This window comes from Trematosphaeria pertusa, assembly GCF_010094035.1.
Source record: "Trematosphaeria pertusa strain CBS 122368 unplaced genomic scaffold BU26scaffold_5, whole genome shotgun sequence".
NCBI classification, from domain to species: Eukaryota; Fungi; Ascomycota; class Dothideomycetes; order Pleosporales; family Trematosphaeriaceae; genus Trematosphaeria; species Trematosphaeria pertusa.
This window is the reverse complement of record NW_022987216.1, coordinates 1,456,515-1,469,088: the sequence shown is the minus strand read 5'-3', so window position 1 is coordinate 1,469,088 and position 12,574 is coordinate 1,456,515. Positions and strand designations below refer to the sequence as shown.

General features: G+C 54.8%; 3 protein-coding genes across 3 annotated transcripts; all 3 read left to right on the top strand.

Annotated features, from left to right (window-relative positions):
- Window positions 1-573: 573 nt before the first annotated feature.
- On the top strand, window positions 574-4,156 carry BU26DRAFT_530061 (DNA binding regulatory protein-like protein AmdX; the record flags this gene model as incomplete). Its single annotated transcript, XM_033830936.1, has 4 exons — window positions 574-640; window positions 686-2,551; window positions 2,582-4,024; window positions 4,074-4,156. The coding sequence occupies 4 exons, from the start codon at window positions 574-576 to the stop codon at window positions 4,154-4,156; spliced, it is 3,459 nt and encodes a 1,152-aa protein (XP_033686059.1).
- Window positions 4,157-6,480: 2,324 nt separating this feature from the next.
- On the top strand, window positions 6,481-8,163 carry BU26DRAFT_603545 (trimeric LpxA-like protein). The gene is made up of 3 exons (XM_033835437.1): window positions 6,481-6,986; window positions 7,253-7,532; window positions 7,609-8,163. The coding sequence occupies exons 1-3, from the start codon at window positions 6,933-6,935 to the stop codon at window positions 7,917-7,919; spliced, it is 645 nt and encodes a 214-aa protein (XP_033686058.1). The 5' UTR covers window positions 6,481-6,932; the 3' UTR covers window positions 7,920-8,163.
- A 157-nt stretch (window positions 8,164-8,320) lies between these two features.
- Window positions 8,321-11,194, top strand: BU26DRAFT_275535 (kinase-like protein). The gene is made up of 2 exons (XM_033821438.1): window positions 8,321-9,619; window positions 9,759-11,194. Exons 1-2 carry the CDS (start codon window positions 8,466-8,468, stop codon window positions 11,014-11,016), a joined length of 2,412 nt encoding a protein of 803 aa, XP_033686057.1. The 5' UTR covers window positions 8,321-8,465; the 3' UTR covers window positions 11,017-11,194.
- Window positions 11,195-12,574: the final 1,380 nt, after the last annotated feature.

The window sequence follows — 12,574 nt, the reverse complement described above, 5'->3', positions numbered from 1 at the left end:
TGTGCCCTCCCACCTCTCGAGCTCCTCGCACCCTCACGGCCCGCCATTCGCCACTCAGCGGCCGCCAATTTGTCGTCTGCACAGAGGCCCGCCGTTTTCCCCTTGCAGCCGCGCATACGGGGCTCCATTGATTGCGAGCTTCCGTGCTGAAGACCGTGGTTAACCCGCCGGTGTTCGGAGGCCCGCTGCATCGCCGCCAGCCAGGACACCCCGCGAACACACGCACCGTTTGGGAAGCGTGTGGAAGGTACTTTCTCTGTTTCCCGGTCTAAAGTGTCAAGCTTCCGCTGACGTAGGTGCTCGCTGCCAGCCTCCTTGTCTCTCCCGCCGTCCTTTGTTGGCCGCCCTGAGCTCGCCTGGCACTCGGAGCTTCATCCAGCTCGACAGCGCCGGCCCCTCAGGTAACACCACGACTTCCCACGGACTGGAAGTTGTTCCAGAGCGTCGCTCCGCCAAGCCACCGGCCTTCGCCCCCGTGAACGCTCTCGGGTGGGTGCGGCGTGCTGGTCAAGGTCTGAGGTGACACCAGCGCCATAAACGTCGAGCATGACCGCGGAGACAGGCACGGGCACAATGGCTCCGGCAAGCACTTCCAGCGGCGGCTCGAGTGGTGCGAGCAGCGGTAATGGTGAGGCATACCGTTCAATTGGGTGACGGCTCGACTGACAGCGTCTTACACCTGTAGCGTCGGTACAGACTGCGAAACCCGAGCCCTCGCAGAACACGACCACCTTCCCACCGCCCAAGACGGACAAACCAAGGCCACATGTCTGTGGGACGTGCAGCCGGTCGTTCGCCCGGCTGGAGCACCTCAAGCGACACGAGCGATCCCACACAAAGGAGAAGCCGTTCGAGTGTCCGCAATGCACGCGATGCTTCGCGCGGCGGGACCTGCTGCTGCGGCACCAACAGAAGCTGCACCAGCAGGGCGCGACTTCCTCGCGGCCGCGCACCGGCCGCCGGGAAAGCACGACCGGCCTGCCGCCCAACAGCGCAAACCGGGTGCGCAAGAACTCGGTGGCGAGCAGCAGCGCGGGCGGGCCGGGAGCTGCTGGCACGGCTGCGATGCGGCCGCGAGCCAACACCATCAGCCACATCGACCCCAGCGCGCTCAACAGCCTGCTGGCCTCGCACAATGCCTCGTTAAGGGGCAATGGCGGCCACCCGGGCCACTCCCACCACGCGAGTCTGTCGGGCTTCGCTGGCCCCGGCGCATTCGACTATCGCGGCATGTCGACTTCGGTCGGCAGCCACGGGCAGCATCATGGGCTGCCGAAGCTGGACACCCACCTCGGCTACGGTCTGGGCGGCGGACTGCGCACCGCTCCCATCCAAGGATTTGGACCCGACGACCTCGAACTGGAGAAGTTCTTTGGCTCGTCCGGCTCGACAATCAACCCAAACCAGCTCCATCACTTCACCGGAAATGCGCAGTCACCGTTCCACGCTTTTGGAAACCCGTTCGCAGGCGCCAATGCCATCGATGAGGATGAGTATGCGTGGAGCGCGGGCCTAGATGGCGCCATGATGTTTTCCGGACACAACGACACAGCCGTCGACGGATCGTCCCCTTCGGCAATCAGCACAACTAGCCAGAGCGGCTTCAGCGAAGTCATGGTGGACGGCTCGGGCCAGCCTACCTCCGCAGCAATGTGGCACAATCCACTGGTCACCCACTCAAACGTTAACCCCGCGTCGTATTCTCTGGATGCCATGGCCCCCGTCTTCCCGGAGCTCATGATGAATACCATGTCGCCCAAGGAGTTAGCAGAACAAGGTGCGCCGGCTGATTTCTACATTTCCTCGCCCCCACCTATCTCCTCCATGAGCCCTACCGCGGGTATCCCGGGTATGCCGAATCAGTACTTCCAACCACCAATGGCTTTCAATTCTGATACGGGCAGCATATCATCGTCCTCAGTAAATGGCAGCGCTAGGCATAGCTCGGTGACGTCCATCTCTACAGAAACCATCACAGATGCCACAAGGCAGGCCTTGATCTTCAACCTGTCGCAAGCTCTCGGCTTTGGCAATCCCCAGCGGAAGTTCTCTCAACCATCCATCAGTTCACCCTTGTCTGCTTCAACTTCTGGCAAGCCGCAGAGCCAGGTTGCGTCGCTCCCCAGCACCATGGATCTCCAGCGATACGTCAACGCCTACATCCAGTACTTCCATCCTCATCTACCATTTCTCCATATTCCTACTCTTTCTTTTGACACGCCGGCATATACCTACCATCTTCGCGCCGCCGGCAGTTTCAACCACGACGGCATGGTCGGCGGTGGCGGATGCTTGATATTGGCTATGGCGGCTATAGGCGCCTTGTATGAGTTCGAGCACAATGTCGCCAAAGAACTTTTTGATGCCGCTAAGAAGATGATCCTCTATTACCTGGACGAGCGGCGTAGAGCTGGGCTATCGGCAGCAGTCAACGGACCTAGCTCCACGAGCGATTCCATCAACAAGCCTCCGCTTTGGTTGGTTCAGGCTATGCTGCTGAACCTCATATTTGGTCACAATTGCGGCGATCGGCAGGCCGCTGAGGTGGCAAGTACGCATTGCGCGGCTCTCGTCAGCTTAGCGAAAGCTGCCGGTCTAGATCGACCAGCTGTCGACATCGTCGCCGGACACCACTCGCCCGCCGGTACTAGTGGCGGTGATGTGGACATGACCGATGACTCAGTGCCTCCCGAAATCGCTCAAAGGAATTCGCCAGACACCACAGACCAGCACGCCCAGTGGATTCAATGGAAGCAGATCGAGGAACGCAAACGAACGTACTTCGCCGTCTTTTCGATGTCAAGCCTGCTCGTCTCGGCTTACGCGCATGCACCGCGCATCCTCAACTCGGAGATCCGCCTTGATCTGCCATGCGAAGAAGATCTTTGGTCCGTGGACAACCCTCAAGCGTGGGTGGCCATGGGTGGTCCAATGATAGCGCAAACCAAAGGATTGTCCTTCAATGCCGCAATGACGTACCTCCTCGAAGCCAGTACACGGCAGCAATCGGAGCGTGTGCAGAGTGCGTATCAGCAAACTTTTGGCGCCGATATGGCTATGAACAATGTACCCGAAAGCGACATTCGCCCTAGTACGTTTGGGTGCTACGTGTTGATCAACGCACTTCACGTCTACATCTGGGAGACGAGACAAAGGCATACTGGACGCCTCTGGAAGACGCACGAAACCGAAGCTATGCATGCACAGGTGGAGCCGGCGTTGAAGGCCTGGCAAGCTGCTTGGAGGGCAAATCCTAACCACAGCATCGAGCGACCGAGTCCCTTTGGTCCTCTATCGGCCGACTGTATACCTTTGTTGGACTTGGCGTACGTCAGGCTCTTTGTCAACCTCAGTCGTTCCAAGGAGCTACTATGGCAACGAGATTTTGACGGCATGGCTACTGAGCTTGCCAGAGGCGTCGATATTGTCGCACATGCCGACGGTACGCCTGATCGATCCTCCGAATCCATGGATGCAAAGCCCTCGCCTGGCGCGGTCATTTCTCCCCAAGACATTGACGCTATTGGAGAGCTTAGCCCAGGACATTCTGGCGCGGGTCTGCAGCCCAGTCAATCCTCCAAACGCGAGCGACACCTTCGCAAGGCGGCGTTTTATGCCGCGGACTCGCTCTCGATGGCTGACAAGCTTGGCTCGACGTATGCCGAGTTCACCGCAAGAGAGCTTCCAAACTCATCTGCCATGTGCACATTCGACTGCGCCCAGATCCTGGCGGAATGGGTTGCGACTGTTCAAGATCGCGTTGGACGATTCTTGGGAGTCCTTGGTAAGGACGAGATTGACTACACCACGGTGCCGGCGATTATGCTCCTCGAAGAGGAGGATATTAAATTACTTCAGAAGATTGCGGACATCCTTCACACCGCCGACATGAAGCTTGCGTTCGATATTACCTCAAACAACATACCGATGCTAGGTGGCTTGTCGAATCTCGGCCATTGCGGATATGGCACGAAGCTTCTCATGGTCACAGCATACATGCTTGGAAAATCTGCTGTGTGGCCAGGTAAGTACCATGCTCCACGTATCCTCCCACCATGCTAATATTGCAGTAGTAACGCATGTGATGGCGCGCGCCCTGGAAGCCCACGCCAATCACATCAATCAACGCGCCGAAGCCTCCGTGACGACCTCGTAAATATTGCTTATGCCCGAACCGTGTACAAAACATTGATGTCTTTGCCGCTTATTCGCGGCGGTTGATACCTCTTTTGACGATATTTATACGCTCACGACTTGCGATCCGATGTTCCGTATCCTGACGAAGCATACGACGACACTCCACTATACTTACTGGGCTAATCGCGCTAGCCGTGATCGTGGCATGGCGCCCTGGATCGGCAACCGGCTGGGATCGATGTCTTTTATATTCAGTTTTTCTCTCAATTGGAAGTCACGTCATTGGGTCGCAAACTCCATCTGGGACATGGAGTGACCATCCTGCGATCCATTCTCTCGGCGTCATGGCTGCCACCATAGAGCCGAGACTCAAGACGACTTCTGAACTTTGCTTGGCCCTGTAGATGACGGATTCCTTCGGATTATCTGGTTTCACGCTGGTTGCATTTCTTGCGAGCAATGGCTTGCACCTCTCTCTGGGGGACTTCTTATTTTGGGGCGTTTCCGGGTTTTCTTTCCTTTGGGTTTTTTTACTTTCCCGCGGGTCTTTAACTCCCTTCGGATCTATTCGCTTTGGGTCGGCGACACAAATGGGTCTTTTGCTTTTGCGTTCTGGTTCTCTGTCGGGAAAACAGTCAAGCAATTTATTCGGGCAGCCGCGTGGCTTAATGGATGCGTGGCTGCGAAAAAGGAGAGATGTAGGCCTTGACGGGGCTATCTGGATCAGCAGCGGACGATGTTACGAGCTTCCCTTCACCTATAATCATCTAGGGGACTGTGACGGATGGTTTGGGCAAGGCGGAAAAGTTCTTTTTCGAACCTTTAGTGTTCGTGAATGAGAGCGTATTGGCTTCTTCCAGCTAAGCTCCCTTGCACCTCTCTAGCGTGAAGTATGCGCGTTTCCGACCGCTCCAGCACAACACAGCACAGCTTGTCGGATGTACCAAAGTACCTCAGTACTTTTCGGAGGCCGACAACACACGCTAAAAGCAGGTAATGGCACTAGATCCTTCTCCCAGAGCCACGCTATTTACCCCACAATACGCTAATGCCCTGGCTCTGCGGGAGGCGTGGCTTGGGCTGCACTCCACGATCTTTGTGACACACCGCTTTTTCTCGATTCGCGGAGCTAGTGGCTTCTTTACTTTTTCCCAAGCCGTTCCTTCCCTGCCTCTCTTAGGGCTGGCTGGCATGGCAGGGTGCTCCCAGCGTGCACAGATTCGATGGCTTGGCTTGGGGCAAGACAAGGTAATCCTGGGCTGGGCTCAGGTTTCCGCGGTCGACATGTCGACTTTAGCATTGGGCTGCCATCGGAATTTGGTATGGGGATCTAGAGCTGGTGTTGGAGTGCGTTAGTGGGTTTAGTATGGCATGGCGCGCTGGAATGACATGGGATGGTAGTGGATGAGCGTCGAAACGTGCAAGTAAGCTCGGAAGTCGGAGGGGGAATTGGTTGGGTCGTTGTGCCGATGTTGCGCGTCTGACAGCTAGACTAGCTAACTAGCTGCGTGGGCATTTTCTCTATTTTATGCTGCAGTATCTATATATGGCTCTTTCTTTCTGTGAGAGGGACGTAAGCGGGTGATCATAGCGCTCCTTCGATTATAGGAAGGATTGTTCGTTCTTTATCTTGCTGCGGGGCGGATCAAAGACTGCACAGTAACTTGCATTCGCATCGCAGCACAAAAAGTTCCGCGGCATCTGCTGCGCTTCTTGACTCGCAGGAGGCGTTGCTCTTCCCGCTGCGCTGGGACGCTATGGAAAGCTACCAACCGGTGACAACAACCTCCGTCGTACCGTATGTAGCTGTGTTGTCTGGGCGACGTATGTAACTGTACATTTAGATCCAGACTTTGCGCTTTTTGGGGCCAGCGTTTGCGGCGAGTGGCTCGACGTGAGACGGTGCGTGGACGGCGTGATGGAAGGGTTGAGCTAGCGTTGGGTTCTTTCCGTTGGTTTGGTGGTTGGAAGGTTCGAAGTTTCCGAGGAGGTGAGAAGGTTAGATTAGATAGAGGTAAAAGCGATGTGATGCGAGTATGCAGTACGAAGGATATGTCAGAGGTGTGGGGATGGTTGCGTCTGGGACTGATGACGCCATAATAGATGGGAGGGGCACCCACCAAATGGAGGAGTGTAGCGCATTGGAGAAATCTCCCGTTTCGGCGCCACACAACTTGTTCGATCTCTGAAATAATAGGGAAAACTTCAGCTGCTATACGGAATCCCTTGCCCGCCAGTGAGTACCTCGATGGTTCCCCACTACAGTGCGGCGACCAATGACGGGGCATATTGGCCGCAACCTCCGTGCTCGAGCTGTGGGCGACTTGTCAGACTTTCCATCGACGTGACGGAGTCCTTTTGGAGAAATAGGAGGCTCATCGTATTGATATCTACAGGAGTACGAGAACGGGAAATATGTGTGCCTTCTACGTTCAGATGGGGCAGCCTTGCGCTAAGCCACAAGTAGCCGGATTGGGCGGTCATAGGGAGGTAAAGGTTTAACTCTCGCTAACTTCCTTCACATTTCAGTTTTAAACCAACCACCTTCTTCGAACTGAAAGTCCAGCTGCGTAGCTAATCCGCAGCCCTAGTGCAATCGCGCTCCTGGTTGCTTAGCTCAGGTGAACGAGCGCTTCTCACTGCTGATTGGTCAAATCCAAAGCTTAGACCAAGCCGAACCTCGACCTCGCCCAAACCATCCACCTTTCTCCGCAACACAGGTTGACCGCGACCACGGAATCACACTTTCCGTTTGATCATTTCCTAGAAGTTTTCTGGTGGACGTTTCGCGCAGGATGTCTCGTCCCACAGCGAGGAAAGCAGCGCCGAAAGGCGAGTACATTGAGACGGTATGTGTCTTCTACACTCCTTCTCTTAGCAGTCAGGGCCTTTTATGTGCCTATATTCTTTCTCTTTGTATCTGGTTATTGCTCGCTCTCTCGACTTTCTTCTTTAATCCTGATGTATTTGGTCCTGTATGAGTCCTTCTAAATCTTCCCTTTCTAAAACGTCACCATCTACACACCTACCGCGACCCCACCTCCATCATCATAAAGTTTTCATATCATCCCCTAAGCTTGATACAATACAGAAGCATTCTCTGATATTTCTTTAGGACTCCGGCAACAAAGTCTCCCGCCGAAGTGCCATCACCGGAACCGCAAACATTACGCTTGGCGGCCGAACTGTGATCATGGCCGATGTCGTTCTACGCGGCGACCTTCACCCAACGCGCGCAGTGCCTTCAAGCTCAGGAAAGGAAGTCACACCTACCAGTATCAGCATTGGACGATGTACGGTGATCTCAACGGGCAGCGTGATTAAGCCTCCGAGCAGAATAAGTCGGGGTCAAACTCACTACTATCCGATGAAGATTGGGGATAATGTCTTTGTGGGTATGAAGCCCTACATCCCCCACTCATGTTCCTTTTGCTATGAATGTGCGAGTTGCAGCACGCTGACCTGCAGCAGGACCAAACTGCACCATCTCCGCCATCTCGATTTCATCACACGTCCACATCGGAGCAAACGTCACCATACATCCCTTCGCACTCATTAAGGAAAACGTCAAGATCCTACCAAACACCGTAGTACCCGCGAATATGGTCATCTCTTCCGGATCCGTGGTTGGTGGACGCCCGGCACGGATAGTGGGGGAGGTGGGCGAGGGCTGGGGTGTAAGCGGAGGCGGCGCAGGAACAGGATTGGGCGTTGGTGGTGGTAGCGAAGAGAAGTGGGTTGAGGGTGGCGATCTGAGAGAGCTAGTTAGGAGTATCAAGTAACGACCGGTCTCAACCTGGCGGGAAATAAGAAACGCGGCTATATCGCGTATATGACCAATATAATACAGAAGTGAGCGCGTAGAGGATCTGTGTATAGAGATCGATGGCGTGAGTTAGGCGTCTTTGGGGAAAGCTTGCTGTGGAGGGAGGAACATCGCGTTGAAAGGGAGGTCGCGGCGCGCTAATGACGCGGTGCACGTGATCCCTCCAATTCCAAGGTTCTTGCTCACGTATCCCGAAAGAGATTCTTCCAGGATCAGGCAGCCTTTTGCAAATTTTCCGCATTAGAAAAGGAAGTTTTCGAGACAGGTCCGAGGGAGGGTGTTGTGGCTCGGCGGCTGTGCGCGAAGGGTCGCAAACGCAACCTCGTGGTCGCATTCGTAATCCGCATCTCCCGCTCAGCCTTCTGACGAAGAGAGCGCTCCTCGCTGACCATATCGCCCATAATGCTAACATAGCAAAGCCTTGCCCGAGTCCTGTGCGCCCTCATTTTGGCCCTACCTTTCCGTCTGAATTCGCCCTCAATGGGTCCGCTCGGGTGTAACGATGCGCAGCACCTCCACCAGTTTCCAGCCTTACGACAGAGCTACCGGGACTGAGCTGTCGCATCAACAACAAGCGGATTGCGGATACTACTACACCGTCATCAAGGCTTACATTGACGACGTCGAAAGTCGAACCGAAACGCCGATTCCATGGACGCGAAAGAAGCTGCGCTGCTCGACCGCCGAGCTCCTCGATGCCATAGAGAGCCTGGGCGACGAGATTCGGCAGAGACAACGAGCGGATAACCCTGGCAACAATGCAGCGGGCGGCATGCACACCGGTGCTGAGTGGGATGGAGAGGACGATACAGCACGGGAGACTGGCGTGTCCAGCCGGTCGGCGCAGATGTATCAGCAAGCTGTCAACCTCTTGCATGAGCTTGTGAGCCGGCTCATGGATGTCGACGAGGGCTCAACCACTTATCGCACGTCCGCCGCGCTCGAATGGCCGTATACCTCCCGTGCATCGTTTGCGCCAGGCAGCACAAGTAATAGCTCCCCCGTCAGCTCTGCCTTCTCCAATGCTCCAGCATCAAGAACATCATATATAACCAGTGCCTCAGCTACCACTGGCAGCAGTATGGCGTCGGACGAGATGAGCCAGGCGACTGGCGCTCCTCAGGAGGCCTCTGATGAGAGCGAAGGAGCACCGCTTGATTCCCATCATTCGCTGGATGAGTCGTCGGAAAAGGCTCCTGCTACGCAGGGAAATGGCAGGGACAAAGCTACAAATGAATGGGTTCTTGAATATCTTCGTGGTGGTTGGTTGGCAAGTAGTCCTGCTAACACGATCGAATCCACCATCTCTCCGGCCGCTTCTTTGGCCGAGGACGCTTCTCCTGTTGGAAGCTTTCGGCGCTTCCAACGTACCGCATCCGACGAGGTTTCCACCAACGGTCAGGATAGCGCCCCTCAATCGCTTAAAGGTAGTTTTCAGTCAGCGAAGATGGCGAGACGCAGTCGTCCGATCCATACCGTGACTTCTCGTTTGAAAGGCAAAGTCGGGTATGAACCGCTACATGATTCCACAATGAGAACCTCTACTCGGTCAGGGCCTGATTATTTCAAAACACCGAGATCGATTTTGAGTGGCGCCACAGTCTTTTGGACTCCCAATGCAGGATTAGAATACCTCCATTCGACTGTACAGACAAGGTAAGAATGTTGCCACATCAGGCGCTGAAGTCTGATGCCAATTTTGGCCTTTTCCTCTCCACCCATGTCTGCATCTAGCCAATATGTATCCTCTTATCGAACCCCAATCATGCTTAGCAGTTTGCTAACGGCGCTGCAGCAGCACATCCGCGTGGAACAAGTATCTTCGGCAGAAAGGCCTCATCCCTGATCCGTTTGACGAGATGGATTGGTCGGGTAGAGGCCAACATGCCGAGTTTGACGCTACGGAGGAATCCGAAATCCCTCTCACACTCGAAAGGGCACTCGGATACAGCTCGAATGCCTTGGTGGAAAGTGTGCGGTGTCGACGTATTCGTCTAGCCCGGAAAACCGTCCAAGTCAGCAGGCGCTTGAAGAAAGAGGAAGCTATGAAAGAAGTGGAGCACCTGCAGCGACTGAAACATTCCCACGTCCTCCGCGTAGTGGGAACCTACACCCTTCCGCGCAAATTGTCCATCCTACTTTATCCAGTGGCTGACTATACGCTGGATGCTTTCCTGGAGACAACGCAAGACGAATTGCCAACCGAGGACCGTGCCGCTCGCCTATATTCGATTTCTACATTCCTTCGATGCCTCGCCAAGGCAGTTGCTTACATTCATGAGAATGCCATCAAGCACATGGATATCAAGCCAAAGAACCTCCTCATCCGAGACATGCATACTAGTATAATATGTAATCAGGGGCAGTACAAGATATATCTCGCGGACTTCGGCATTGCTCGCTCTTACCGCTCTGTCGACGAATGTAATACGGAGTCGCCGACTGCCTATACAAAGACCTATGCGGCCCCAGAAGTCATGGCTCAAGAAAGGCGCGATCAGAAGGCGGATATATTCTCTCTTGGCGCCGTCTACGCAGAAATGCTCGCCGTTCTTGCCAACGAAGTCGATCCAATTATCCCGAATTTGGATGCGCTACATAATATCCGAGAGAACGATCCCACCAACCGCTCGTACGCAGCCCATGCCCCTGCAATCCAAAAATGGTTACGCCGTCTGTCCGTCTCCACGTACGGCTTTGAATCTGACGCCGACCACTCCCACATCACCGAACTGGTAGCGCGCATGCTCAGCGTCGACCCTACTAAGCGACCGACTGCAAGCACTATAGTGAATAACATTCCCTTCTTGGCATTTTGCTGCGATGTCAACGGCGGCTCCGAGCCTTTCGAAGCAGCAGATCGTCCCGCCGAGAGACAGTTGTATGATCGGGCTTTTGAGATCTCAGAGGCCGATTTGAGGCACTTTAGGTGTATGGTTGACGGATGCGTCAAGGTCTATGGAAGTCGAGAGAAGTTGGAATATCATACAGTTGTAAGTGCAGCCTTGCGCAGTCTCGAGCAGATTCCATCTCTTCCGCGTATAGTGGGCTGAAGCGCTTCTGGCTCCCGCATGGCGTCTCCGCTGCGAGGGCGCGCATGACGGCGGCAGTTCGATTGCTACGCATCGGTGAAGGCGCCACTACATATAGAAAACTTCGAGCTTGGCTGCAGCAAAGGGCTGACGATGCGGCAGAACGGTCACGGCGAAAATGCGAAGTCGGTCCCTCTCTCTGAAAGTGCCGCTTACGCTCCAGCTTTGGAACAATCCAATCTTGATGCAGAGGATGTGCATAGCACCGAAGAGCAGCTTGAAGCAGAGGCGCAGACTTTCAAGACAGATTGGTCAACCTTTTAAGGCACTTTCTACTATGTGTCGCGCTTGAGGCGTTGCCTTCAGAGGTAGACATCCTAGGAGGTGTGACTGTGCTCGATATGTTGGTTGAGGGAAGCTATGCATGAAGCAGACAGGCAGATGATTGGGAGTAGGAGAGCGGGGAAGAGTTTAAAGATGATAGCGACAATGACGAAGACGATCATGAAGACGACGAGGTCGACGTGGGTTTCCGAGAACCCCAAGTGATCGGAAATGACAAGTGTAGGTGCGTAGGTGCTGGCGGAAGGGATCAACAAGGCACCAAAGCTAAGACTCTTCGCTTTAGGATTACACAGCATGATGTCTCACAGCGGAGAAAACTCTCAAATCCCCACATTCCGACCCCCGTGTCACCTGGGCAGGTGAACAGCCCCGGCCTCACGTGCGTACACTACGACATATCAGGACTAGCTGAATCCCTCGGTCCTTCCACACCGTGGAAAGCCACCGTCTTTACCGCAACAGCGTCTTCGTTCCTTCTCTTTCTGAAGTTGCTATCAACGCGAATCCCATTGGCGTGCTACGACTATTGCCGCCGTTCGTTATTCGCACCCTTTTGACCTCGCAATTCTAATGCACGGATTGATCCAGATGAGGCAGCGCGAGCGAACCTCACCGAGACCCAGGCCACCTGCCGCTAGATCCAACATCAATCCATCGCGCCGGGCGCCTGCAGGGGACGTGCCGCCTAGAACCGATCAACCACCACGCGTCGTGGGATGGATGTCGCGTTGCAAGACTGACTCTTGAAACGCTTGCGGAAACAGGGCGATAGTGGCCGTACACCTGGCCCGCCCTCTGCGTGGCTTCTTTTTTCGCGAGAGTGCTTTGGCCGATTTCGAGAGAGCCACGGGCGGGGCGTGCAATAGCTTATTTCCAAATATGGTACGCATATCGCATTTATTCTACGAGAACAGAGATCCGCCGCACGCATCGAGTGCCGGCCTGAACAACGCCCGTGGGCCGCCGCCTGAGGCTCAGTCTCGCAGTCTCTCGTTAACGTTTCACCATCTACCACCACACTCGCATCAGGAAAAGCTTGCCCACCTTATCACCAATATGTCTCGAGGCATCACAAACACGTCCCCGCAAAAAGAAAAGGGTGGAGCACGGTGGAAGGATTCCGACTGTTCCAGTCTGGGGAATAGTCTGGGCGTAGGATTGTCGATTCCTAGAGGATTATTTCTGGCTTGGGGATCCGGGTGGATGGCTTGTACGTGGGTACATAACATACCCC

Coding starts and splice junctions, on each gene's coding strand:
- BU26DRAFT_603545 (XM_033835437.1), top strand. CDS start 6,933: ATGTCTCGTCCCACAGCGAGGAAAGCAGCGCCGAAAGGCGAGTACATT. Junction 6,987..7,252: donor AAGGCGAGTACATTGAGACG/GTATGTGTCTTC, acceptor ATATTTCTTTAG/GACTCCGGCAACAAAGTCTC. Junction 7,533..7,608: donor TGGGGATAATGTCTTTGTGG/GTATGAAGCCCT, acceptor GACCTGCAGCAG/GACCAAACTGCACCATCTCC.
- BU26DRAFT_275535 (XM_033821438.1), top strand. CDS start 8,466: ATGCGCAGCACCTCCACCAGTTTCCAGCCTTACGACAGAGCTACCGGG. Junction 9,620..9,758: donor CATTCGACTGTACAGACAAG/GTAAGAATGTTG, acceptor ACGGCGCTGCAG/CAGCACATCCGCGTGGAACA.